Source organism: Bombyx mandarina, chromosome 17, assembly GCF_030267445.1.
Source record: "Bombyx mandarina strain Sakado chromosome 17, ASM3026744v2".
In the NCBI taxonomy this organism is placed as follows: domain Eukaryota; kingdom Metazoa; phylum Arthropoda; class Insecta; order Lepidoptera; family Bombycidae; genus Bombyx; species Bombyx mandarina.
In genome coordinates this window covers 11,666,574-11,692,219 of record NC_143223.1, presented here as the reverse complement: position 1 = coordinate 11,692,219, position 25,646 = coordinate 11,666,574, and the positions used below count along the sequence as shown (strand labels likewise).

Genomic DNA, 25,646 nt, shown 5'->3' with positions numbered 1-25,646 from the left:
GATGTTAGTTGTTCTATTATGGCTAGAGTAATCACAACGTCAGCGTCACCATCCAACTTGAGACGTTAGATCGAGTTCGAGCAACGAGCAATTGTTTGAAGGGTGTATTGTTCAAGCAGAACACATCACTGCTTCGGGTCAAGAATAGCGTACATACTCTAACTAGGTACTGTTGTGCCTTTACAATTTGCAGCAGTGCTATGCAAATTTAATTTTGTAGGATAATCACTGTTTTTGTTTTGTTAATATAGAATACGAATTAATTCTTCACCGTGAAATTCTTCTTTGAATAGTTTTTAGCTTCAAAAGTTATAACTTCAATCTAAAAGTGAAACGATCTCTAAAAGTTAGAATTAGAACAAATTCAAATCGACTCTATTAAGTTTATAAAAAAAATTAATGAAATTTCTAATAGCTCAAGTAAACTAATGGCTGTGGTGGTTATAAATAAATAAATGTTATGAGAGGTTTAATTTTAATATCACAAAAAAGAAAACGATATCTTAAAAGTCTCACAAATAACATTCGGCTCTATTAAGTTTATACGAAAATTTAATGAATTTTCTAATAGCTCAAGTAAACTAATGGCCGTGGTGGTTATAAATAAATAAATGCTATGAGACGATTAATTTTAATATCACAAAAAAGAAAACGATTTCTTAAAAGTCTCACAAATAAGATTATTAAAATTATACAAAATTTTAATGAATTTTCTAACATCTTAAGTAAACTAATGGCCGTAATGGTTATAAATAAATAAATGTTATGAGACGTTTAATTTTATTACCACAAAAAAGAAAACGATTTCTTAGAAGTCTCACAAATAAGATTCGACTCTATTATGTTTATACGAAATTTTAAAGAATTTTCTAATAGCTTAAGTAAACTAATGCCCGTGGTGGTTATAAATAAATAAATGCTATGAGACGATTAATTTTAATATCACAAAAAAGAAAACGATTTCTTAAAAGTCTTACAAATATGATTCGACTCTATTAAGTTAATACAAAATTGTACTTAATTTTCTAATAGCTTAAGTAAACTAATGCCCGTGGTGGTTATAAATAAATAAATGTGATGTGAAGTTTTTGTAACATCGTAGGTGTACCACAATAGAAGCACGGATGCGGTGGAGCGGGCGGCCCACTGAGGGCAGGCGAGGGCCGCGCGCTGCTTGTATGATGCACCGCGCTAGGTAAGCCGTGGGCGTCCGCGGTGCATGTACGCGGCGGCGGGCGGCGCGTCGCTCGCGGGCCGTAAGGTACGTTCATATCAACGAATTATACAATTATTTACAAGCATTGTACAGTACAGTATATATTTTGTTTATTTTACGTATATATTTTCTATGATAATGTATTATCTACAGTACACCGCAACATACCTGCTATATTTTTATATTTTCCAGAATTTCTGTAAATTAAACGGTTGTCTGGAAGAGATCGCTTTTAGCGATAAGACCGCCTATTGTACAAATGTATCTGCTGTTTGATTATTTTTTGAATGTAAATTGTGTTTTGGTGTGCAATAAAGTGTATTCTCTCTCTCTCTCTCATTGTTACAATTTTACCGACGGTTCAAATCAACGAATTACACAATTATTTTACAATTATTTACAAGCGTTGTTACAATTTTACGGAGGGTTCAAATCAACGAATTATACAATTATTTTCAAGCATTGTTACAATTTTACGGACACCCTGTGTTTTTTTGTTTGGTATTTCGTGAAGCAATTAAAAAAAACTCCATTTTGATTGATAAGATATGTCATATTCTAAGTCAATTGTAATTGTGGTAGAAGATAGAAAATATAATATATAATAGATTTTCAGTAGATTTTCAGCTACGGTTCTTAAGTCCGATAAAAAAATATATAAATTTATAACAGCGGTTTGTAATATTACGCAATGTATGCTTTCCATTTTAGGCTAATATTCAAATTACTCGAAATTACAATGGAACACGGAACGCGGAAATAGGGTAGAAGTAATTTATTTCACCACAGTCTCGGAAAGCCCAATTAGTCTATGGTGGATGGAATAGAGAAACGAATGAAAAATAAAAATATATTTTATAAATTATTGGATTTCTTATTCTCTTGCACAGTGATTGTAGTTCGAATAAATACCTTTTTTGGCATACTATAATTCTTTGTGATTTATGCAAAATAGCATTTGATGCAAATTTTCGCAATGTATAATAGAGCATTAAATAAAAAAGAAATATATCTTATAATCTATTTATAAAAGTCTTATAATTTTACTGGTGGTAGGACCTCGTGTGAGTCCGCGCGGGTAGGTACCGCCGCCCTGCCTATTTCTGCCGTGAAGCAGTAATGCGTTTCGGTTTGAAGGGTGGGGCAGCCGTTGTAACTATACTTGAGACCTTAGAACTTATATCTCAAGGTGGGTGGCGCATTTACGTTGTAGATGTCCATGGGCTCCAGTAACCACTTAAAACCAGGTGGGCTGTGAGCTCGTCCACTTATATAAGCAATAAACAAAAAAAAATATTAATTAGTTATAGACGAATTTCGCATACTGCGGGACCACTTTATTTATTGATATGGTTTCTATTAATTGGTATGGTTGGATAGGCGCGCCAGCACGGCCGGCAGCCAGCGCCTTCGAGTCCGCGTCCGCGCAGCCCGCTCCACCCGGCGCCCACCGGCGTCCGCGCGTACTCCTGCCAGCACTGGGAGTCGCGTCTGCAGGCGCCCCCGCCGCCGCGCACCCTCTCCGCCCCCCTCTCCGAGACATGCGACCTCGCCGAGGTACTCCTGTCTGCCAACATAACTAATCGGTGTCTCTGTGTTAGTTTAGCATGTTGCAGGCCTGAACAGACGACGCGCTATAAACCTCATTCATAATAATATCAGCAGTAAACGTACATACATATTATCGCATGAATTTGGTTTAGTTAACGCTTTTACATCCTTTGTAACTATACTTGAGAACTGAGAACTTATAACTCAAGGTGGGTGGCGCATTTACGTCGTAGATGTCTATGAGCTCCAGTAACCACTTAACACCAGATGGGCTGTGAGCTCGTCCACCCACCTAAGCAAATATATAAAAAAAAATACTAGCCGTACTCGCCCGCTTCGCTGGGCATTTAAAATTAACATTATTATTTATTGTTATTAATATTAGGGAGGCCAACACTCATATAAATATTAGCCTATCCATTAAGTACATGTATTTTCTACATGGATACCAAGTTTCAAGTCAATCGGATACATGGTTCAGTAGTTATAACGGAACATCCGTAAAAACCATTGTAGATTTATATATTAGTACTTATAACTTAATATTATCGGTGTTAATGATGTATGCGAAACGATTATGAAATATGTATGCATTTGCTGAAATCGTATTGAATGGAGCTTAAAGCTTGTTGTCTTTTCGGGCATTTTGACGTAAGTATTATGTTGTGGTTGTGCTTAGGTTGACTTGTAAATCTCGATATTTTGTAGCTGCCACTGTGCGGAGTTTAGTAAGTACGCCATGTCAATGTTTTTCATATAGAAATAGTTAGATTAAGCATGTTTATAATGCGAGACAATGCAACGTTATGCCGTGTATTTGTTTATGTCGCTGCCCGATCATTAGATCTCCTTAATTGCCCGCCGTTTGCCAAAGTTTGTGTTTTCAAAAAAAAAAAAACTAGGTGCCTTCAAGAGTTCGGGTGCTAAATATGTTCTTCGGACAAGTGTTATTCAGTGAAGTGAACAAAGTGGGCTGGCCATGAAACAGCGATACCTAGAGAAACTTAGCGTTCGATGGAAGGTCTCGAAGAACCAAAGACTGCGACTTGATGTAAGGAACGAAACATGACTCGAAATGAATCCAAAAAAAACAATTGAAGATAACATTTTCTAAACGCCAAATTGCGCTTGCTTCCATTTGAGTATAATTTTTCTCACTAAACATATCTTAGGGTAAGATTACACAACCAAGTGAATTTATAAAAGAGATCAATTAGCTTCTATTTAGATAATTTCTTGCCTTGATCGTGCCTATCTCTATTCTTATTCTAAAGTGATTTAAAACGAAAGTAATAAATTCTGTGATCGAACTAATATAGATTCATATCAGTGTTTTTTTTCTTGTAAATATTTAAATAATATTTTTCAAAAATTACTAGTTAGGAAACAAAGTGCTCTGGATAGGTTTTAAAAGACTTAGCGGTACGTAATAAGGAAGTAAAGCTCTGTGCGGTAACGTGCCTCGTGCCAGTGAGTCGGCTTGAGGCTGAACTTTCTGCCGACGTTCCCCCAAGGCCACAAACCTGGCAAGTATGCAGGCAGCTCTTATGCTAAGAGCTAAATCTCGGGAGAGGAGAAAACAACGTTTGAAAAGAGGCATCAAACAGGAGCTGCCGAGTAATGTCGCCACGAAGACGATCGCGCCGTTCCCGCGATATCCTCCTGCTTCATGGGTATGTTACGTTTTGTCTATGCATGATCGCTCTGCCTTTTTATTAATGTTCGAACTTTAAAAGATGTGGTTTTTTTTCATATACCCTCGTCCAAGATTCTACTCAAAATAAGTTATAATTTTTGTACTATCAATCGGTCTAGAATGTACCGCCAATATTTTAATGGCGGTCTGCTCAGGAAGCAATCGACCATAAACGCTGTAACGTGTTTAGTAACTGATAGCTTGCGTTCGGATGCTTTAGTCGGGCGAATCGATTTCGTTTTGAAAAACTTGCTACATTTTGATACATAAAAAAAATGATTATTTTAGAGAATTTGATAGTGCCTTTGAAGAAACGACGTGAGAACATAATTTCTTCAAATGCAATTGCGTCGTGGACGAAGGACTTTGTTTGTATCGATGTTGTTTTTTTGTTAAATGTTTATCTAAGTTATATGTTTGGAATTTGTTTTCTCTGTCGGTCATACAAAACATACATTGTGAGTATATATTTTCAAGAATATTCGCAATATTTTTTTTTATAAATAATAATATGCTATATAAATAAATCCCATTAATACATTCAAATTATGCCGAATCTGACAAAAGCCACATGGGAAAAAATAACCTTCAGGAAAAAAATATCTTGAGTAGTGACTCCGCACCGGAATGCGCGTTTTGGGTAGATATTCCATAAAGTGGACTAACAAGCTTATGAAGGTTTCGGTAATCTGTGAGATGGGGGCAGAAGAGGAACTCAAAAATTGGTGAACGTTGGGGTCATGTCCTCTTCTGGAAGTCGATAATAATGTGGCAGAATTGTCCGTTAAGATTACTTAGATATACTTTAATATTAGTGTCGTTTTTAATACGCTTTTATTAGCTTCAGACGTTTGTATGTTAGTTATGTAACGGAATCTTTGAACATGATTTTGACCCTCTTCAAAATGTCGGATTAACTCGAAATTTTGCATACTTATTAAGGACCGATGGCAATTCAACATTTAAAAAAAAATTAAAAAATTTAAATTTAACTAAAACATGAAAAATAAATATGTAATAGTTTAAAAAACTAAAAAAATACGCTTTTATAGAAAATTCAACTAAAAATAGAAAATAGATTTTAATAAATTTGAATTAAAAGAAAGAAAAAATGATGTAAGAAAAAATGATTTTATTGTAAAAAAGCGTGGGTTGCTATTCAGGATATTATCAAAATAACCCTTCTACTCATATCTGTTCATAAAATATTTATAACTACTGATACCATGCACCCCACGCTTTTTTTTTTACAATAAAATCATTTTTCCTTACACTATTTTTAATTTAACCTTTTCTGTGATCAAAATAAAAACCAATCAAACTTTTCGCAGTCGTCTCGAAATATACTTTTTCTTTTTCAATACATTGAACTTTGTAAGAAAAGTTGAGACTGGCCGTTAAAGCGACATAGGATTTTAAAGTACGATCAGCACGCAAAGTTCGCGAGGTATCCAAAATTTACGAAAATTTCTATTTGCTACATCATTCGTGTCGATCGTTGTAACAACACGTCAAAACATTGTAGGTACATACAGGTTTTTTTCAAAAAGCTTCCTCGCGCTTTTCAAGTAACATACGAAGTGAGCGTCATCAGTCAAAAAAGCGCATTTGACGTGCCCTTTTAGTCACAATGCAATAAAAATGACAAACAACACGAGTCTTTCACTCTATGCACGGCGCGGTAAATTGTCCACTACACGTCTACGCTATTCACTGACTGATGCATTGTTTTTATGCTCGTCAGTATTGTTCATTGTTTGCGACTGGTACTATTCCACAAAAGGCAACGTTGAGGTAACTTTTCATTTTTTTCAAATGAAAATGAAATTCTTATTTCAAAATCGAGTATCGAGATGCTCGACTTCTTTAAATTTTACTAAATATTGTTTTCGGGTTTAAATTAAAGCAGTAAGCTAATTTGTTTTTCTGTTTCGTTGAGGTAAATATTGAAAATATTTATGTAGAGTAAAAAACGCAGGTAGCGCTTGACGTGTTAATTAGACATTTATCAATTCGTCTTCTCGCATCAAAACTCTATAATCTCAAAACTTACTAAATTTTACAGGAAAGTGTTCAAAAGATTTAACATATGATATTTTTAATATTAATCATCTTTGCAACATTTATTTTTTAGTCTTTACCAGTTACATTATCTGTCTTTTATAGTCAGATAAAATTATGTATTAATTTTGTTAATAGTAGTCAAAATACAGGTAAACTAAAAAAAAAAAAAACGAAACTACGCTCTTTTGACAGTATTTATGAGAAAAATACTGGTGATACCAAATGATTCCGCATATTAACTCAATTTCGAATATTGTACGCTTTTAATGCGAAAAGACGAATTATGGTGTCACTTACTGTTCCAAAATTCTATACCTATTCTTTCTCGCTGTCTGCTAATGACCATCGGTACCCATGAATATGCAAGGTGATTCGCGATCTTGTTTGATAATAAACTATTATTATTTTCTACAATGAAAAGCAAATCTGATTATTTTTTGATTAATAAGTTGATCTGTGATCTAGTATTGGACTTATTAGATACATTCTATCAATTGAGACATGGGCAAATCTATTGAAACCCCAGATGATAGTAATATTTTATATGAGCACAAGACTATACCGTAGAATAAACATCAATTCTGGCCCCTATACTTATTTCTACGGTCCTTAAGCAGCGTAGTTTGGCATTATTCGGCATTTGCACCTGTCTCAAGACTGTGGCATTCTTATAATGGCACCTAGATTTAGGATTAAGGGTTGGTGTGATCATTTACTATAACAAAAAAGGTATATAGGTCGTGTTTTTTTTTTTCGTAATTATGTGAATAATCAACCCATTTGGTGTTAGGTGATTAACGAAGCCCATAAACATCTCACATTATTGTGAGATGTTGGTCAAGATAGTAGCGACTGCTCAATAGACGAGAGTACGAAATATCTTAATAATAATATTTTACTGATGGTAGAGCCTCTTGTGAGTCCGCACGCCACCCCGCCTATTTCTGCCGTGAAGCAGTAGTGTGATTCGGTTTGAAGGGTGGGGTAGCCGTTGTAACTATACTAAAACCTTAGCTAGCTTTTACCTCAAGGTGCGCATTTACGTTGTGGATGTCTATGGTCTCCAGTGACCACTTAGTACCAGGTGGGCTGTGAGCTCGTCCACCCATCTAAGAAATAAATAAAAAATCTGATGTTGAGTGTTCACCTTCGTTTATGGGTATCAGCAATGCAAAGTGCAACACTAGCTGCTAAATAAACACAGTAAATTATTCTACAGTTGATAGTAAAATAAACAGCTCAAATATAAGATTGTTAGGATTTTGGTTCCACTTAAAAAAAAAACATTTTCTTTATCAGAACGCTTAAAAAAAATCGATTAACATTGAAGTAAGTTTATAAAGCAAGAGAGGGTGCTGTCAGTTCCATTCAGTATCGCACGGAAGCTATTATCGCCTCGCCGCCTCTGTAAATGCGCCTCCCAACCTCAAGAACGATCCGCTTATCTCAAATCGAACCTTATATCAAAACGAATACAGCATATTTTCTATATACGATCGGTACTCGCTTGAATGATGCGGCAGAATATTTACTTACACAGTTACTTATTGACCACGAAGTATCTTTTTTCCAACGCCACTGACACGATTGTTTCGTGTGAGAATGGAGATTGATTTTGTTTGAAGTAGTCAGTCACCTTTCAGACGGTAATGATAGGTAATATATAATTTCGTTAATGCAAACAATTTAGACTACAAAAACAAATAACAGACGACGGGTACTTACTACATAAATAAATTAGGAAAATTAAACAAAAAAATAATTAAAGTGAGACAAAAAGTGCTTAAGATTTCCCGAGTCGATTTTCCGTACTTAAATTAACTGGCTAACTTCTCAACTTAGTTTCCTTTAACTAAATCTAAAAATGCTAAATGGATGTGAAATATTATTAACGGACAATAAGTCTAAAAAAATATGTTTTCTAAAGCGTATGATTAAAAAAAAGTTCATTTTTATTGCAGTTAGTTATAATAAAGTTAAAGTTGCCAAAAGTGTTTACAGCTTAAATAGTTTATTATACTACCTAGAACCACTGCATTCATCCACAGTGCGTTACCAGAGATCTTTTTTGCCACGTACCATCTGGCTTTAGAATAAGGTCCCCTCCACGGTGTTACCAGAGCGCTATGACATGTCTTTTTTCAAACGAAGCTTGCGGAGGTTACTTACCGGTAGGCAGCAGCTTGGCTCTGACCCTGGAATTGCTGACGTCCATGGGCGACAGTAACTATTCACCACCACCAAGTGGGCCGTATGCTCGTCTGCCTACAAAGGCAATAATAAAAAATGTCTATATATTTAATATTCAAGATTTAGTAGATTACATTTTCGGCTTATTTGCATTATTTGAATATGCAGTAGCTTCTGAGGAGGGAAATAAGGTGACGACAAAGGAGAGACATTCGGCCAAAAGGATTTTTTTACTCTGTACACTGACGATTTTAATGTTGTTATTCGGAACTTATATATACAATACATGTGTATCTTTATAAAACCGTTAGCGCGATATAAGTTTTTGATTTCTATTCTATGACAGTTACAGTTGCGACAGCTACAGCTGCTAGCTATTTTTGTTGTAGTTTTTTTTTTTAATGGATTTTATGACCTGTTAACTAAGACCTTTAAGTCATGTCTTATTTTAATTTATATTCTTATTTTTATGAAAAATGATAAAATGGAGTGAAATTAAATGAAATGAAATGAAGATAATTAATTTGAGACATTAATCAACTGGGATGACATTAAATGAAATGAGATGATATGGGATGAAATATAATCGCAGTAAAATGGTGGTCAGACTGAGATTTTTTCAGTGGACTTTTCGAATTTACTTCCACAGATTAAAATGAAACGCACAGATTATTTAAGCAAACGTTTTGTTGATGGCAAGACGTCGTGTGCGTGACAAGTCAGTATCACTATCCTAAACGTTCTTGACGCGAAGAAGTCATGTAATCTGTTTTAACTGTAGCCCATAGATATCATAGTTGAATATAAGCCAATGAGCAGGAATTTCACTGCCCATTTAAAATCTTGTGAATACCATAATAATGATGCTATGGCAAGGTCTAGTTTTTAGATATTATTTTAATTTCTAATGGTGATTTATTTAGACGCTATAGCACGATCAGTTTACCGGCTTAAAAAAATTAGACGAAGTTTCATTATCAAATAACCGATCAATCAACAACACCAATAATTTGAGCTTCATTTAACCACAAGCTCCACAAATGGCTTATAAAATTTCATCGTCTATTTGAATTATTTATAAAACTGTAAATTTAAATTACTGCCTATTCTCACACATTTTGATTTTAAACTACGAACAATATTCGAGTTAATAACACGGCTACGAACTAATTAACGTACAATAACTATAAAACAATAATCGGTGGCAGTCATCGAGTCGCTCATTATCGATCCAGAACATCGATATCTGCATAGCGGGGCCTTGACACGCCACGCTTGTGTCACTTAGGGCTACCCAACCCCTTGGCGGGAAGATTTTTTTAGCTAATAGTTCGTTTAATAGCTAAATGACACGAAGATGCTTGGAGACGTATAATCAATTAGCAGGACTAAGTTTTTTTTTAATATGCCGTAAAGGATTACATTTCGAATATCTTAATTACAATATGCGGACTTCGAAATAAATTGTAGAATTTATCTGGTAGTGTAGGAGCTGTTTATTTTTATAGGATAAGAATATCTTATTTTTAAGAAAATTTCAATAGATATTTTTGCTTTCATAACAGTTTTTGAAGACAATTTCTTATCATATCATTATTTATTGGTTGACTATCCAATTTGCCGTGTTTTTAAATAGTGAATTCAAAACGAAAGCTAATTAAAAAAAAAAAAAAAACAATTTTAATTGAAAGCTTTCTATGCTATAGCCCTAACTTCAGTGGGTCAATTACAGTTTCGATGCGAAAACGATTATAACATTTTATCCGTTTATTTATTTATTTCAGATCTTTCATATTATATATAATAAAAAATGACAAATTTTCTAAAAACATCGCAACTATCCAAAATTTTAAGATTTTTAAGAAACAGACGCCAATTTGTTTTGTTTGATTTGATTTGATTGATTGATTGCCACCAATTTTGATTAGTCATTATCATGTTGACGACACGTTATCGCGTGGTAAAAACATAATTTATTTATAATAATACAACTTATTATATTGTATTTAAATATGCCCTTTAAAGAGTATAAATATGTACTTCAATATTTATCGTTATAAAATGACGCACTTATTCTATTTCTATATTGATGGTGAGGTTGAATGCCTTCATTTATCATCTCGTAAAGGCGATTCTCGTCCGGTATGTAACGAGGTTAGCCGAGCTCATTATCTGTTCTATTCCGGTCAATTGAATGCTAAGTTCGTAAACGAGTGCGATGCATAATATAAGTGAAAAGGAATATCAAGTATTATTATTTTTTCAGTACAAACATTTCTCAACTCTACTAAAAAAAAAATCTTGTCTTAATTGGGTTGTCATTAATAAATTCGGTATTTCCAATTCTGGTATATTAGTCGTCGCCCAGCAGTCGAAATTAGACCATAATGTAAATTAATACTTTGAATATGATTATGGTTTTATTGTTAAGTACAATACTTTTTAAATCACAGATTTCACCAAGGCTACACCATAGACAAATTTTGTAAAAGACCAACAACATTAATCTATTCTCAATTAGACCACAGACTTTAAAAGTAAATAAAAGAGTATATGTCAAATATATGGTAGAGTGTGTCATGTTTTTATTTACTGATTTAATGTGATTAATGTGATTTTATGATACTGATTTAAGATGATACCATCATCTCGTTTTTGCCATTGCACAGCCCGCCACCGTAATAGAATTCACCCATACTACTTGGAGCCACTGTGGTCAGCCACAGTGCGTTTCCAGAGATCTTTTTTGCCACGTACCATCCGGCTATGGAATGAGTTCTCCTCCACGGTGTTTCCCGAGCGCTATTACATGTCCTTCTTCAAACGAGGCTTGTGGAGAGTATTAAGAGGTAGGCAGTGGCTTAGCTCTGCCCCTGGCATTGCTGAAGTCCATGGGCGACGGTAACCACTCACCATAAGGTGGGCCGTACGCTCATCTGCCTACAAAGGCAATAAAACAAATATAAGTTTTATTCGTAATTTTAAAAAAAAAAAGCATTTTACACTCCTTCTATAAATAACTTTAAGTGTGGGAAATTCCATACTCCAACGTCCGCGCAATTTTTGTAAAAACATTTGCTTCACGTATTAATAAATAGGTACCGACTTTTGTCTCTTTCAAGAGTGCTGTGAAACAAAATTTCAATGTACAAAAGACGTAAGTGTTCTTGATTTTGACATTTGACAGATAAATTTAGTATGTTCCTTTGATGTTTATTTAGAATACCATTATTAGGAATGAATATTAAAAAAAAAATTATGAAGAGAAATGAATATTCATTCTAACCTCAAAAGGTCACGTTCTTTCTAAAAGGTCACGTTGTAGAAATCAAAGAACGTCATCTTTAAAGCGAGTTGGTTCAGTGTCGCCTCTTCACGTCTTTCTCTACCAACCGTTCGAATGTACTCAACAAGAGCACAAAGCGATGTAATAATACTTTTATGTTCTAACATCTTTTATTAATAAAGCCGCGTTTATAGTTATTATTAAACTAAAAGATTTGCATTTTCAAAATTATTAACATCGCGTTCCTGTTGAAAATACTGGATATTACTTTTCTGGTTCGATGTTAAGTGGTTACCGGAGCCTATAGACGTCATAACGATTTAAGATTGCTGAGGTCCATGGGCGATAGTAATCACTCATTATTAGGTGGACTGTATGTTCGTTTGCCTCAAATAGAAATACTAAAACATGTCTGATCGAGTTTATAAGACGCCCCGCCCCCTTTAAATGCCGTTGATCGCGGAGAGCTGGCTTAATATTCAGAGTACGCTAATGCCCATTTTTCTTTTATTGCTAGGTCGGTGGACGTGCTCACAGCCCACCTGGTCTTAAGTGGTTACTGAAGCCCATAGACATCTACAACGTAAATGCCACCACCCACCTTGAGATATGAGTTCTAAGGTCTCAGAATAGTTTCAACGGCTTCCCCACCCTGCAAACCGAAACACATTACTGCTTCACGGCAGAGATAGGCAGGGTGGTGGTACCTACCTACCCGTGCTGACTCACAAGAGGTCCGACACTACCAGTAATTCAATTAAAATTTTGCGGTTTTGATTTTTATTACACGATGTTATTCAATGAAGTCAATCGTTAACAATTGTTAGGTACGTATGTCAATTGCTCACTCTAACCGGCGCCATCTAGGCGGGCTTCGGATAGCCTGCCGACCGAGAGGGCTGGTGGTCGTGGCGCCGACGACCGCCAGTTCGGCGTTCCGAGGGGGAGGGTGATGGGAGAAATGTGCTCCGCACTAAACGCTTCGCTTTCCCCCCTTTGCCTTTTCATCCTCCATCCCCACTGGAGGGCGGAAGTCCGGCGATTTCCTCCTGACCAAAAAAAAAACGTATCAATAGAAAAATTGGCACCGGTGCGTCGCTTTAAATGAGTCCACCGGACTTCTTATCCTTTAGGCCACGACGACTTCACAAAAGGTTCGATCCATTCATTAGTGACGATCTATGCAGGGTAGCTGGCAAAAGCTGGATGAGAGAAGTCAAGGATCGTGCTCAGTGGCGTGCAATTGGAGTGGCATATATCCAGCAGTGTACTGCTGATGATGATGATGCTGATTTTATAAGACTAATAACAAGAAAATTCAGTTTTAAAATACGATATTAATCTTAGGACTTTAAAATTACTCTTTCTAAAGACGAAAATGTGAGTACAGGTTTAATTATAATAAATAATGTAGTCAAAATTCTAAAAATACTCCTCTGTACACTTGAGGTCATAAATATCTCGTTTTGACTAATATTGTTTTGGATGTAATCTCAAATTGAATATTTCAAGTTGTAGTTTAGGATCCAAACCGAGCACAAAAAGTTCTCTAATTACGGTTATTTGTTTATAAAATATCGCTTTCCATAAACGCACTATATAAAACCAATAAGTTACTGTCAGAAAAAAAAGTAAGCTAAATGAAATTTTACTTATCCACAAACAAATGCCGTTTGATGATTGACTTCTTAGCAGAAGAAGTAAAGCCACTGTGGCTACTCCCATTCCAAGTTCGTACCAAGTTTGTCTAATCGCAGTACATCTGTTAGTCTCCATTTATTTACAACCCTCAATTCTTATTCTCAACATATAACCGGTGCAACGATATATGTATATGCAAATATACTATAGCTGAATTGGTACATAATCTTACGAGCAGATACAACGTGTCCTTTAATAAGAATTTCTCTTTGATCCGATCCCAAGGAACTTTTGTTTTCGTGGGGCGTTCTGTTAAATTCCTTCTCTTAATGTTTTATTTTTGTGCACAAGCATTCACACATACACCAATTAATACGTACCACATTCTTCTCACAAATTCTCACACACATTTATACATACATATGTATGTACATACATGCTCTCGAATATATATACTAAAATTAGTGAATCATAAATATATACATTAATTATTTCTGTTTATTTCTAAATTGTAAATTGTGTAGTTAAGAGAAGTAGCGAGCCATTTTCACTACAAATGTCTATCAGATTATTCACCGGGAAGACTCAAATGCATCTCTTAAAAAATATATTTTATTTTACTTTTATTATGTAATTATTTCTAACGTTTTACAGATATGATTCACGAAAAAAACTACGGTCGAATCCGTATATGAGTACAATTTTTACATAAGTATACTATAAAGCTACAGCGTCAAATCAAAGCTTGTATATAAACATCAGTGACCCGAAGACTCAGTGCAAACTAGAACAAATCGTTCACATAATGCCTACATCCATACATTCCCTCTAAGTAGGAAACAGTGTAGAGTATTATTATCTTGATATAGATTCTTTGAGTGAACAAAATTGATTTCTAATAGAATAGATAGATAGAACGTGCCTATTTGTGCTGCAAAGTAATCAGGCATTCCATTTTGAAGCGAAAAGTAACTGTTTGCTATAGCAGTTGTTTTATTCTTCAAACTGGACCGGGTTACTGTTTCATGGCTGAAATAGGCTGATAGTACCTACCCGTGCAAAGTCGCAAAACGTTCTATCACTGATTGATTGATTATATATATTTTTTAGAATTTGATTTTTATTTTACGTTATTATTCCTTTATCGTGGAAGTTATTATTGATCATGCGTTAATTACGTATTGTTTGATTAGAAAAAAAATTGGTATCCGTTTGTGAGATTTGAACATTGGCACAGTCGCATTGCTCGAGAACACCAGGCGCCTTATCTTTTAAGCCGCGATGACTTCGTAAATGGTTACTATTTATAGCAGCATTCGTCAGATCCGTTCACACGATTTCAATGCACCTATTTTATTTCTTAGACCTCTATCACTAGGCGTTGGGTAGGGTAGTAGAAACATTTCGGGCTTTAGCACAACCTATTATTTCTGCTTGGTCTGGCTAAGCTCGTAACTGGGACAGGGTGACGTCAATCCTTAAATGTCACCTACGTAAACTGACCTTTACTTGTGTATACTTTTACAGTTAATATTGGCGTATCAGGTTTACTATTCTTATTCTAAATTTTAAAAAAATCGTCACATTTTTTTTACGAATCTTATACCTTTAAACTAGCAATTCTTCTATATTAATATATATATATATATATATATATATATAATTGTTGAAGTCGTTTCCGAGATTCAGATTATATATATATAATCTCGGAAACGGCTCCAACAATTTTCATAAAATTTAGTTTAGAGGGGATTTCGGGGGCGATAAATCGATGTAGCTACGAATTATTTTCAGAAAATTTTGTTTTAATCGTGTTTTCAATTTTCAACTTTATCGATTGACTCTTCCCGACATCTATTGGTGAATAATAATACTATTAAGCTATTTCAGCAGATGGCGTTGTTAAGCCATCCGAAGCCAATGAGTGTTTGGTTTAAGGTTAGACCAAGAAAATGAATTGTTTATTTATATTATTTGTGTCTTTTTCATATAAAATATAAAAAACATACCGAGCTCGGTCATCGTCTAGTTTGTATAATAAGAGATAAATAATTTTACTCTTTTTTTAAGAATAGGGACACGATTTTTAGTAAGATGATGAAGTCACAATGAGATGAGTAGGTTCAAGCAAGACTAAAGCTAAAGCTAAAATAACAAAGCTAACATTATAATATTAAATCCATATGTAAAATCTCAGAACTAATCTAAAGAGGTTTCATCTCCGTAATGCTCCAAGTTTGCACGTAGTGCTTAACGTAGCAAACAGCGTAGCGTCGTAGACACCGTAGCAATGTACGTAGAGTTGCTACAAGATTTATGTAGCGGCAAGTTGTGTACGTGCTAACGACTGTAGGATTTTTGTATGAAATAATACTTTGAGTAAGTTTTAAGGAACAATAAAATTACATTTTTGTAGCTTAAAGTACCTTAAATAGAGAGAATTGCTCTCGGCTATTTTTTAAATAGTGTCTCAGTAACAAGTGTAATGTAAAATCTGTATTTTTTTTAAAGTATCATGTACCTTTGTCGGTCGGTGACTAGATTTATAGCAAAAATCAATCATCCAACAATATGCTATGAAGCGTACATTAATTCATTAATGTACATATTATGTTAGAAGATTTAAAATATGGATAGTATTTTTTTGTAAATATTCACTTGATACGCATTCAGGAACAACGCGTGTAACGACTGAAACAATATAATAAACTCGCATACAATCAATACATGCCACATGTGAGTTTACATTGCTACCGTTTGAAGTACCGAGTATTAACTTGCTGTAAGTCAAATTTGTTGAATTCGAATCTCAGTAAAATATTGATGACAGTGTATTTTTTTTAATACATAGAATCTGCTCGACTACTTTAATGAATTTGTCGGACGATCAATGTTAAATTAATTTAATAACTGGTGGTACGGCGTCTTGTCATCCTGCGCGGGTTGGTATCACCACCCCACCTATGTCTGCGGCGAAGTAGTAATGCTTTCTAATTTGAAGGGCGGGGCAGTCATTGTGAGGTTGTCGGGATTTAGGTCTTTGACGTCTATGGCTTTCGGTAACGAATTAACACGAGTTAAGCCGTGGAGATAGCAGTCAGGTAGATCGTGGGCTGAGGCAAAATTAAAGCAACAGGGCACTCAGAAATATTTACGGAATAGCTTTAATAATTTTAAAATTAGTAATCGTTAAAGCAGCGTAGGTACGGTTAATTTTGATATTGAACTCTGCATAGGAAGGTCATATTACATAATTATGTACCCGCGCGTAATTTTTTATGTTTTGTCGATAATTTGTATTTAGTGTACATTTGTTCTGAAAATAGGTTGGTTGCTAATCGCCTTTCGAATTGTGAATATTTGGAAGCACCCATAAAGATCTGCTCTAGTTTCACAAATAAAATCATTAAAAAAGTGGTGTACACAATCCCGTAATGTTTTAAAAAAACACTCAACTTATCTCGCTCGAACAAATTTTCATTTAAATACTATATATATAAATACTAAATTGAAATGTTTCTCTTTTTTAATTATTCGTTTGACGTACTATTCGTAATATACTTCTTCTCGTTCTTCATCTTTTCAATCGTGTCACTCTTGATAGATTGGTCGTGACATGTGACGTCAACATTTCATTGAATTGCATACATACATAACGGAAAACAGCACAAAGGACGATTGAAAAGGCAATTAAAAAAAGCGAGGTAAAATCGTAAATGTGGTATAATTTTGTCTATGACTCGCGAATGCCGAAGACAATCTTAAGAGTCTAATAATAAGAAATATTTTTATTACAACTCAATGTACTATATTTTTTTGTATAAGGAAAAGTAAGCTTAGATGGTAAACAAATATTATTAACGTTATCATTGTGTATCTTATTCTTATACCTTTAAACGAGCAATTCTTGTAAATATATATAAACTGAACCTCGGAAACGGCTCCAACGATTTTCATAAAATGAGTCGTCTATTATCAAAGGTGGCAATCTGTGCATTTGGACAAAAAAAAAATTATTGGTATGTCAATACAGCTTAATTTGAATATAATCGTCTCCTTCAAAGAATACGGTTCAAAACCTGCATTAAATAAAGGTTAATAGTTAACCTGTTATTTATCTAAGATGTCGTTCCGAAGAGTTTTGTGACTGCCAATGGAATACAAAGTCAATAATTCGTTTTTCTGATTTACCAATCATTGTCCAAAAGTCAGATTGCCGGCTTTGATAATAGTCGACTCAAATTTAGTATACGGGGGATTTCGGGGGCGATAAATCGATCTAGTTACGATTTATTTTCAGAAAATGTTGTTTTATTCGTGTTTTCAATAATCAACCTTTTCCGACATCTATTGGCGAATAATAATACTATTTTTCTTAATTGAGGAAAAAAAAAACCGGTCATCATCTAGTTTCAAATTAAATGAAGTTTTGAATTGAAATATTATCAACCACTTGATACCTCTCGGACATTTTAGCTTGAAAGGTGTTAAATAACTACACTATAAATTCCGTACGTATATAATTACGTTCCGTGAGTATATCTAAATTACATATTTTAATTGCATTCTACCACGATACAACAGAACCGATTATTTCACGTGTCAAATCAAGAATGATGGCTCGAAAATAGCTGCTATTTACACAGTATTAGGTACATGATGACCCGGGCTCACGAATGCTAGCCTTGTGACCCAAATACCCGTTCTGTTGGAGTGCATTAATTGAAAAATATTTAACCCTTGGAATGAGTCGAATTTTCTCGTGCGATTCAAAATTTTTTATCGGACCCGTAGACTTCGCTTCCAATAGCCAGGAAATAAATACATAGATAACAATAGTTCACTTGTACTTGTCAAATACAGTATATTGCTTTATTTTCAACTTCACTTGTACAATCTTTAGATATATGCTCACTAGATAATGCACCGCTTTTTCTGCAGTTTTTCCAGACTATCCCCTTTTTTTATTATGTCTTTTCCCACTACTGCCATTGCTCGCACAACAGTATTGCTATTTGGCAATCCGAAAATTGTCTTAATTTTAACATGATAAATCTTATATCAGTCATTTTACAACAAACCTTACCAACCGATTTTTTATGCACTTTCAACATACCTACTACTGCCATTGCCACAACAGTATTGCTACGAAAATTGTGTTAACTTTAACATGCTGAATTTTATATCAGTCATTTTACAACAAACCTTTGAGACGGATTTTTTTATGCACTTTTAATATTGTAGTGTTATTATTAGTTTAAGTGGAAGCCAGTTTCTTGGATTAGGCATTGGTGGTAGAAGGCGTATTACAAGTCCACACAGATAGGCTCCAGTATTTTGCCTAATTCTCGAGCGTTGTAGTCATAGGTTTCGGTACAAAAATTCACATCGTGATATTTTCGAAGTCGTCGTGGTCTAAAGGATAAGACGTCCGGTGTATTCGTATCGAGCGATGCGACGGCGTTCGAATCCCGCAGGCGGGTACCAATTTTTCTAATGAAATACGTACTTGACAAATGTTCACGATTGACTTCCACGGTGAATTATAATTTGCGTAATTACTGGTGGTAGGACCTCTTGTGAGTCCGCACGGGTAGGTACCATCACCCCACCTATTTCTGCTGTGATACAGTAATGCGTTTCGGTTTGAAGGGTCGGATAGCCGTTGTAACTGTACTGAGACTTTAGAACTTATATCTCAAGGTGGGTGGCGCATTTACGTTGTAGATAGATGTCTATGGGCTCCAGTAACTACTTAACACCAGGTGGGCTGTGAGCTCGTCTACCCGTCTAAGCAATAAAAAAAAATTAAGGGCTTAAGTAACCACTTAAAACCAAATTAGCCGTGACTCACTGTAAGCATCAATGAAAACACATCTATGTATAAGTTCATTAAACTCAATAAATATTACCTTCGGAGCATTAATTAAGGAAATATTAAAAAAAAAAATTACTTTAATAGAACGCAAAGAATTCTCAACAAACATTTTCATTAGCATTTCGGTAGCTGGAGTATTATTTAAAAAAACATATTCACTCGCGTATCGCACGAGGTGGCGTGTGGCTCGCCCATCGTGGTTTTGTTCGTTCCACATAAATCAACATTATAATTTTTGCTAATTCAAAGCTTACATAAAAACGGTTTCGTGCTGTCTTTATTGTGTAACGCAACTACTGGTTCCACGGTTAGGAGAATAATAATGAACTTACGAGAAGTGAGAACATGGAAAGTGTATTAACAGTATTTAGTTGCAAAACAGTATTTCAATGAATGCGGATCGCCGCGCCCGGAGTAAATGCTTGGATTTTCAGTATACTTCTCTTCAACGTCCGCCATTTATAGTTTGGTTAAGTAATAAAATCTCAAAGTGAAATTAAAGTTGTATTTGAAAATTTTAAGTAATTAATTACAGCAGTGTTTGCTCCTATTAAATAGGGAAATTTTAGATAAGGACGATAGTATTTTTTGGGATTTAAATCGCGTTAAAATTTTCATTAAAATGATTACGACACAAAATGGCGATTAGATAACAATTGATCGAATACAAAGTCATTGGGCCGACCAGTGGTCCTCAAAGTGCAAGTACTTAAATAGACCAGTGCTTGTCAAAATGGAAGCACTTCAACAGAGTCACGACGACTTGTATCTCAGCATGGTTTATTATACAGTGATTTGTGATATAATTAACGTGAGCGACTAATAGTTGGACAAAAATAATACTCCAAATGCCTAATGACAAAGGAATCGTTAATTTGGTCAATATAGAGGTAATTGGGAATTATTGAATATTTTTTCCAACTCATTCAAAATCCTTAATGTTGTCTTTTCAAAATCAGTCCAATTAACTTTTTAAACAAACAATATTTTATGGCTTCAGCCTTTGATACAAAATGCTGTACGGATTACGTTCCTTTTGCATGCCCAATGAACAAATAGAACAAAAAAGTTTATAGATATTAAAAATCGAATCTTATTAGGGAAAATTAAACAAAGCCGCTGGACGTAGCTTCTCGAGATCCTCCAAAAAGTCCACTAAAAGAAGTTTTAGTAAATATCCACCATTTTACTGAGATCTACTATCTATAGTACTACTACTACTACAGAGAAATACTATATTTCATCCCGTCTCATTTTATTTAATTGCATGCCAATTGACTAATGTTCCAAATTAATCAATTTCATGTCACGTCATATTATCATATTATCATTAAAAGATCAGGCTGTATGGTATATCTTTGCCTTTCTCATTGGAAAAATAGAACTACTACTACGAATCTAAATAGCTACTGTCAGTGAAGTCCTTTTGGATTATTATATTTTATCCTTTTGGATTATTGATATACTATAAGATATACTCTATCGAATTTATTATATAGAAAGTCGTTTTTTTTACAATAAAATCATATTTTTTTACACTATTTTTAATTCAAATTTATTAAAAACTTTTTTCTATTTTTTGAAAAAAAAAAAATTTTATTTACAATTTTTTTTTTCTTTTTTATTGTATTGTCATCGGTCCTTAATGAGTATACCAAATTCCGAGTTAATCGGACGTTTTGAAGGGGGTCAAAATCATGTTCAAAGATTCCGTTACAAACATACATACATACGTCTGAAGCTAATAAAGGCGTATTAAAAACGACACTAATATTAAAGTATATCTAAGTAATCTTAACGGACACTTCTGTCACATTATTATCGACTTCCAGAAGAGGACATGACCCCAACGTTCACCAATTTTTGAGTTCCTCTTCTGCCCCCATCTAACAGATTACCGAAACCTTCATAAGCTTGTTAGTCCACTTTATGGAATATCTACCCAAAACGCGCATTCCGCAGAAGAAGAAGAAAACGAAGAATAGCTATCTAATACAAATACTTCTTACGTTATTGCATTCGTGTATGAATTTGTACGTAGGACAGTGGAAATGATTAAAGAAACACAGCGTTTATTGGATGAAAAAAATAAAATTACTAGCTTATCACTTCTTCGGCTTCGCTTTTAAAGATAATGTAAAAATACCGACTGGTCCATTGTCAAATCTAAATGTTCGATTTATTATTGATTTGAACGCCCTAACTACGAGTAGTAGTGCGTTTCGGTTTGAAGGGTGGGGCATCCGTTGTAACTATACTGAGACCTTAGAACTTTATCTCAAGGTGGGTGGCGCATTTACGTTGTAGAAGTCTATGGGCTCCAGTAACCACTTAACACAAGGTGGGCTGTGAGCTCGTCCACCCATCTAGGCAATAAAAAAAAGTTATCAACTGTATCTTATTTGTTTCATAGTAATGATTGAACCGGCTGCATGTATTCCGTACGCATAATAATTTGGGGATTTATGAATCCCTTCGCCATACAAGGGTCCTGATTTGCATAGTGTTCAAACGCTGAGCTTAGGGGTTCGTATTGAAATAGCGATATAGTTATATTACGTAATTGCTGAATAGTCTCGTTTTTTTTTTTTTAAAGTTGTTGCAATTAAGTTTACTGACGGGAATTTAGGTATTCAGTTTTTTTTCTCAAATTTAAAAAAATGATATAGTCATAAGTCAGATAATATCAGTGTCAGCAGCACTCCCGGTTTGAGCCCCGTGAGCTCACCTATACGTCAAGAAGAAGCTGAAATAACCTCTCAAGGCTATCAACATATGTATGAAAAAAAAGTAAAATCAATGTTATATTGCTGTACTGTTGATGACGCTTTTGATTACATATCGGCAATTTTATTAAAAGTTTCACTTAAACAGTCTAGCTTACATTGTAATTGGTCAGTTTATTTTTGAACGTGCGTTATCTCTCAACTAATGTCTACTTACCCATTTCGTGGTTTTCTTGACGTATTATTTTAAATAGGGTATAGTGACAGAAAATGATTTGATTGGTAGTATCATAGTTTCTATTTTAATCACAAGGCATAAAAAAGTAAGAAATATTGGATACCGCCGAATATTGTGTGAAGTTCGTTGTCGCATCTGAAAAAAATATATCCAAATATGCGTCGGAAAAGGATATAACTGAGCGATGATAAAAAAAAAACAAATATACTAGACAAATTCAATAACTAAGTACCACGATTTTGTAATTATTTACTGTCTGGGTTCCTTCGAGAATCTTCGATACTTATTCACGATTAAGCCTGGGTATAAGATTTAATATTTATTATACGATTTCCCATACTCATTCGATATTACTAGTGACGACACTGAATTTCACTAATAGAAAGTTATTATAGTATATTATAACCAGAAAGTTACTTGAAGAAACGATTGTGATATCTGTAGCGACATCTATCGGTTTTATGTTGCCGCGTTTCTTACACGATTGTATTTCAAAGTCTAAGTAAGACATCTGGTAGATATTTTAAAATGTATGACGTTGTACGAGTATAAATCTACTATTAAAGTACATTTTTACATTTAAATTATATCAAAAACAAATAAGCCGTTTCTGCAGACCTTACAAGCTCACAATACGTTGTGTCTTTTCTAATCGTCTATTTTATATTGTTAAGATGGGTGGATGAGCTCATAACCCACACGCTGATAAGTGGTCACCGGAGCCCACAGATATCAAATAAATGCTGTCACCCACTTTTAGGCATGGCTTGGAAGTCTCCGTTTTTACAGTACAATGGCGGATACAACCTTCAAATCTAAACGCATTAGTGCTTTACAGCGGAAATAGGGAGGATGGTGAGACCTACCCGAGCGGGCTCACAAGATTTCCAAACGCTAGCTAGGCATATCGTATGACGATTTGTTAATGTCAAAAGAGTATTTAAAAAAAAAAAAACTTTATGCTTCGCTAATGCTTCCATATTCTTTAGATAACAAATCATTCTACATACTTGGACTAAAAAAGTAACATATTGCGTGATACTGTAGACAAATATGAGGCAGTCGAGATAATTCCATTTGATACATTGACAACGGACATTCGGTTTCTGTTCGCTGTTCGTAAGGCCTTTTTATGGGTACTTTAAGTCGGTTTTTATTGCATACACTGTTCGTCCTTATATGATATTTTACCAGCGTAAAACGCGAAACAGCATTTATTCCCTTTGAACTTGAATCACAAAAAATACCTTTAAAAGCATGCTTTTTGTTTTTGTTGTGCATTGTTTCTTAAGTGAAAATCAAACATTAAAAACAAGAAAATGTAGTCAAACAATTCTAAGGTTATTGTTATTATTATTATAAATTAGCGACCCGTCCTCGCTTCGCTTGGGGGATTAAATTTTATTATTGATTTGAATGAAGTTTCTTTTATGCAAATATGAACTTGAGAAAATGATGTAATATAGGATATTGTATAGCGAATTCTTTATAGTACCTCCATGAGACTCTACTACGTGGCTCTCAAAATACTTTGTAGACTCACTTCTTGCTGCTTCTGGCAATTCATAGAGCTACAAACATACTTTTCGCCCTTTCAATTGATACGCTATTTCAATTGGAACCTGCCAACATATTTTGCAGCAGACATGTATTGGGAAAAGTTCATTGTTTTTAATATTGTTATTACCTTGAATGTGGGCATAAATTACATTACTGGTGGTAGGACCTCTTGTGAGTCCGCACGGGTAGATACCACTGCCCCGCCTATTTCTGCCGTGAAGCCGTAAAGCGTTTCGGTTTGAAGGGTGGGGCAGCCGTTGTAGCGCATTTACGTTGTAGATGACTATGAGCTCCAGCAACCACTTACCACCAGGTGGGCTGTGAGCTCGTCCACCCATCTAAGCAATAAAAAACAAGGGTGCGTGTACTTATGTACGCGCGTAAGAACTTATACTTTATTTTATTAAAATTATTTCTTTTTTTGTTTATTTAAATTTTAATCAATTTGAAGAAAGATCGATTAAACAACATCCTCAAACACGCATATTGGACATTTCTTTTCTTGACATCGTATAAATTCGGTAATTCTCGGTACGGTTCGGAAAGTTCTCCTGTGGCTATATTCAGACTCGCCAAGCTACGTCGGTCGTATTGTAATGAGCGATTTAGTGGGCAACTTCATTCTATTAATTTTGTGTCACGGTGGGCGCGCATCGTAAAATTTCACTCTCATCAATTTTTCATAAAGCGTCTAAAGAAGTATAACTTCAAAAAAATAATAATAATAATGAGTTCCCGTTGTGTACTATTTCGTGCGTTGTGCGTTACAGTGTGCAGCTGGGCGCGCGGCGTGGCAAGAGGCGGCGGCGCTATCGGTGGGGGGAGGCGGCGCGGGCGCAGGAGGCGCGGCACGGCGCTGCTCTGTCCTGGGCGACCACCCCGGCGCCCGCCGCGACCCACGTGGGAAATGGCATCGAAACAATCGCGTATGTAGTTTATTGTCTTTCCTTTGTCGTATCACTCTTGTCAGAGCGGTCGTGGTCGTCATCCAGCACCAATGCTGTGGACAGATGTTATGCGCCTTACGAGCAATCGCCACTCCTCCCGGTGTGGTGAGCCTGGTACACTCATGCAAACAGCCGCCAACTGCCGACTTGATCTGGTTGGTCCATCGCATGGGCAACCTTCCACGCGGTCTAGTGCCTTCTACTTTGCCCTGAACGACAAGGCGCTCTATGGACTCATTTCCTCGCCGGGAGACATGTCCAAAAAATTATTTTCGAAATCATGTTTGGGTTGGATTGAATAGGATCAAATCGACGGGTAAAAGGCGGTTTAGTTTACGCGCCATTTTCGTAACTTTACCGGAGCCATTTAAAGTTTAAAATTTGGAAAAAATATCATGACAAAAATATCTTCAGCTATTTGAGTAGGGTAAAGATAATTGTATTTTAATTAAAAACATCGTATTGTTGATGCGTATCTATACATATAAATAAAATTGGAGTGTCTGTTTGTAATATTGAAATAACCGCTTTTTACTACATGCATATGAATATATAGACCAAATACAATATATACACCAAAATATATTTTTTTACAATTTTTGTCTGTCTTTCTGTCTGTTTGTTCCGGCTAATCTCTGTAACGGCTGGACCGG

General features: G+C 35.0%; 2 protein-coding genes across 4 annotated transcripts in view; both read left to right on the top strand.

Annotated features, from left to right (window-relative positions):
* The window catches only part of LOC114240653 (soluble calcium-activated nucleotidase 1), a 441,880-nt gene that overhangs the window by 231,266 nt on the left and 184,968 nt on the right, over positions 1–25,646 (top strand). The window lies entirely within an intron of this gene.
* The window catches only part of LOC114240687 (uncharacterized), a 104,997-nt gene that overhangs the window by 68,045 nt on the left and 11,306 nt on the right, over positions 1–25,646 (top strand). For 2 of the 3 annotated variants that reach the window (XM_028171325.2, XM_089734135.1), the window contains exons 2-4: positions 1,103–1,261; positions 2,597–2,773; positions 24,817–24,972. In XM_028171325.2, the coding sequence (XP_028027126.2) occupies positions 1,220–1,261; positions 2,597–2,773; positions 24,817–24,972 (375 nt within the window). In that variant the 5' untranslated portion in view covers positions 1,103–1,219. Of the gene's footprint in view, positions 1–1,102; positions 1,262–2,596; positions 2,774–4,045; positions 4,441–24,816; positions 24,973–25,646 lie in introns of those variants that run through there. The other variant, XM_028171328.2, reaches the window with a different exon arrangement.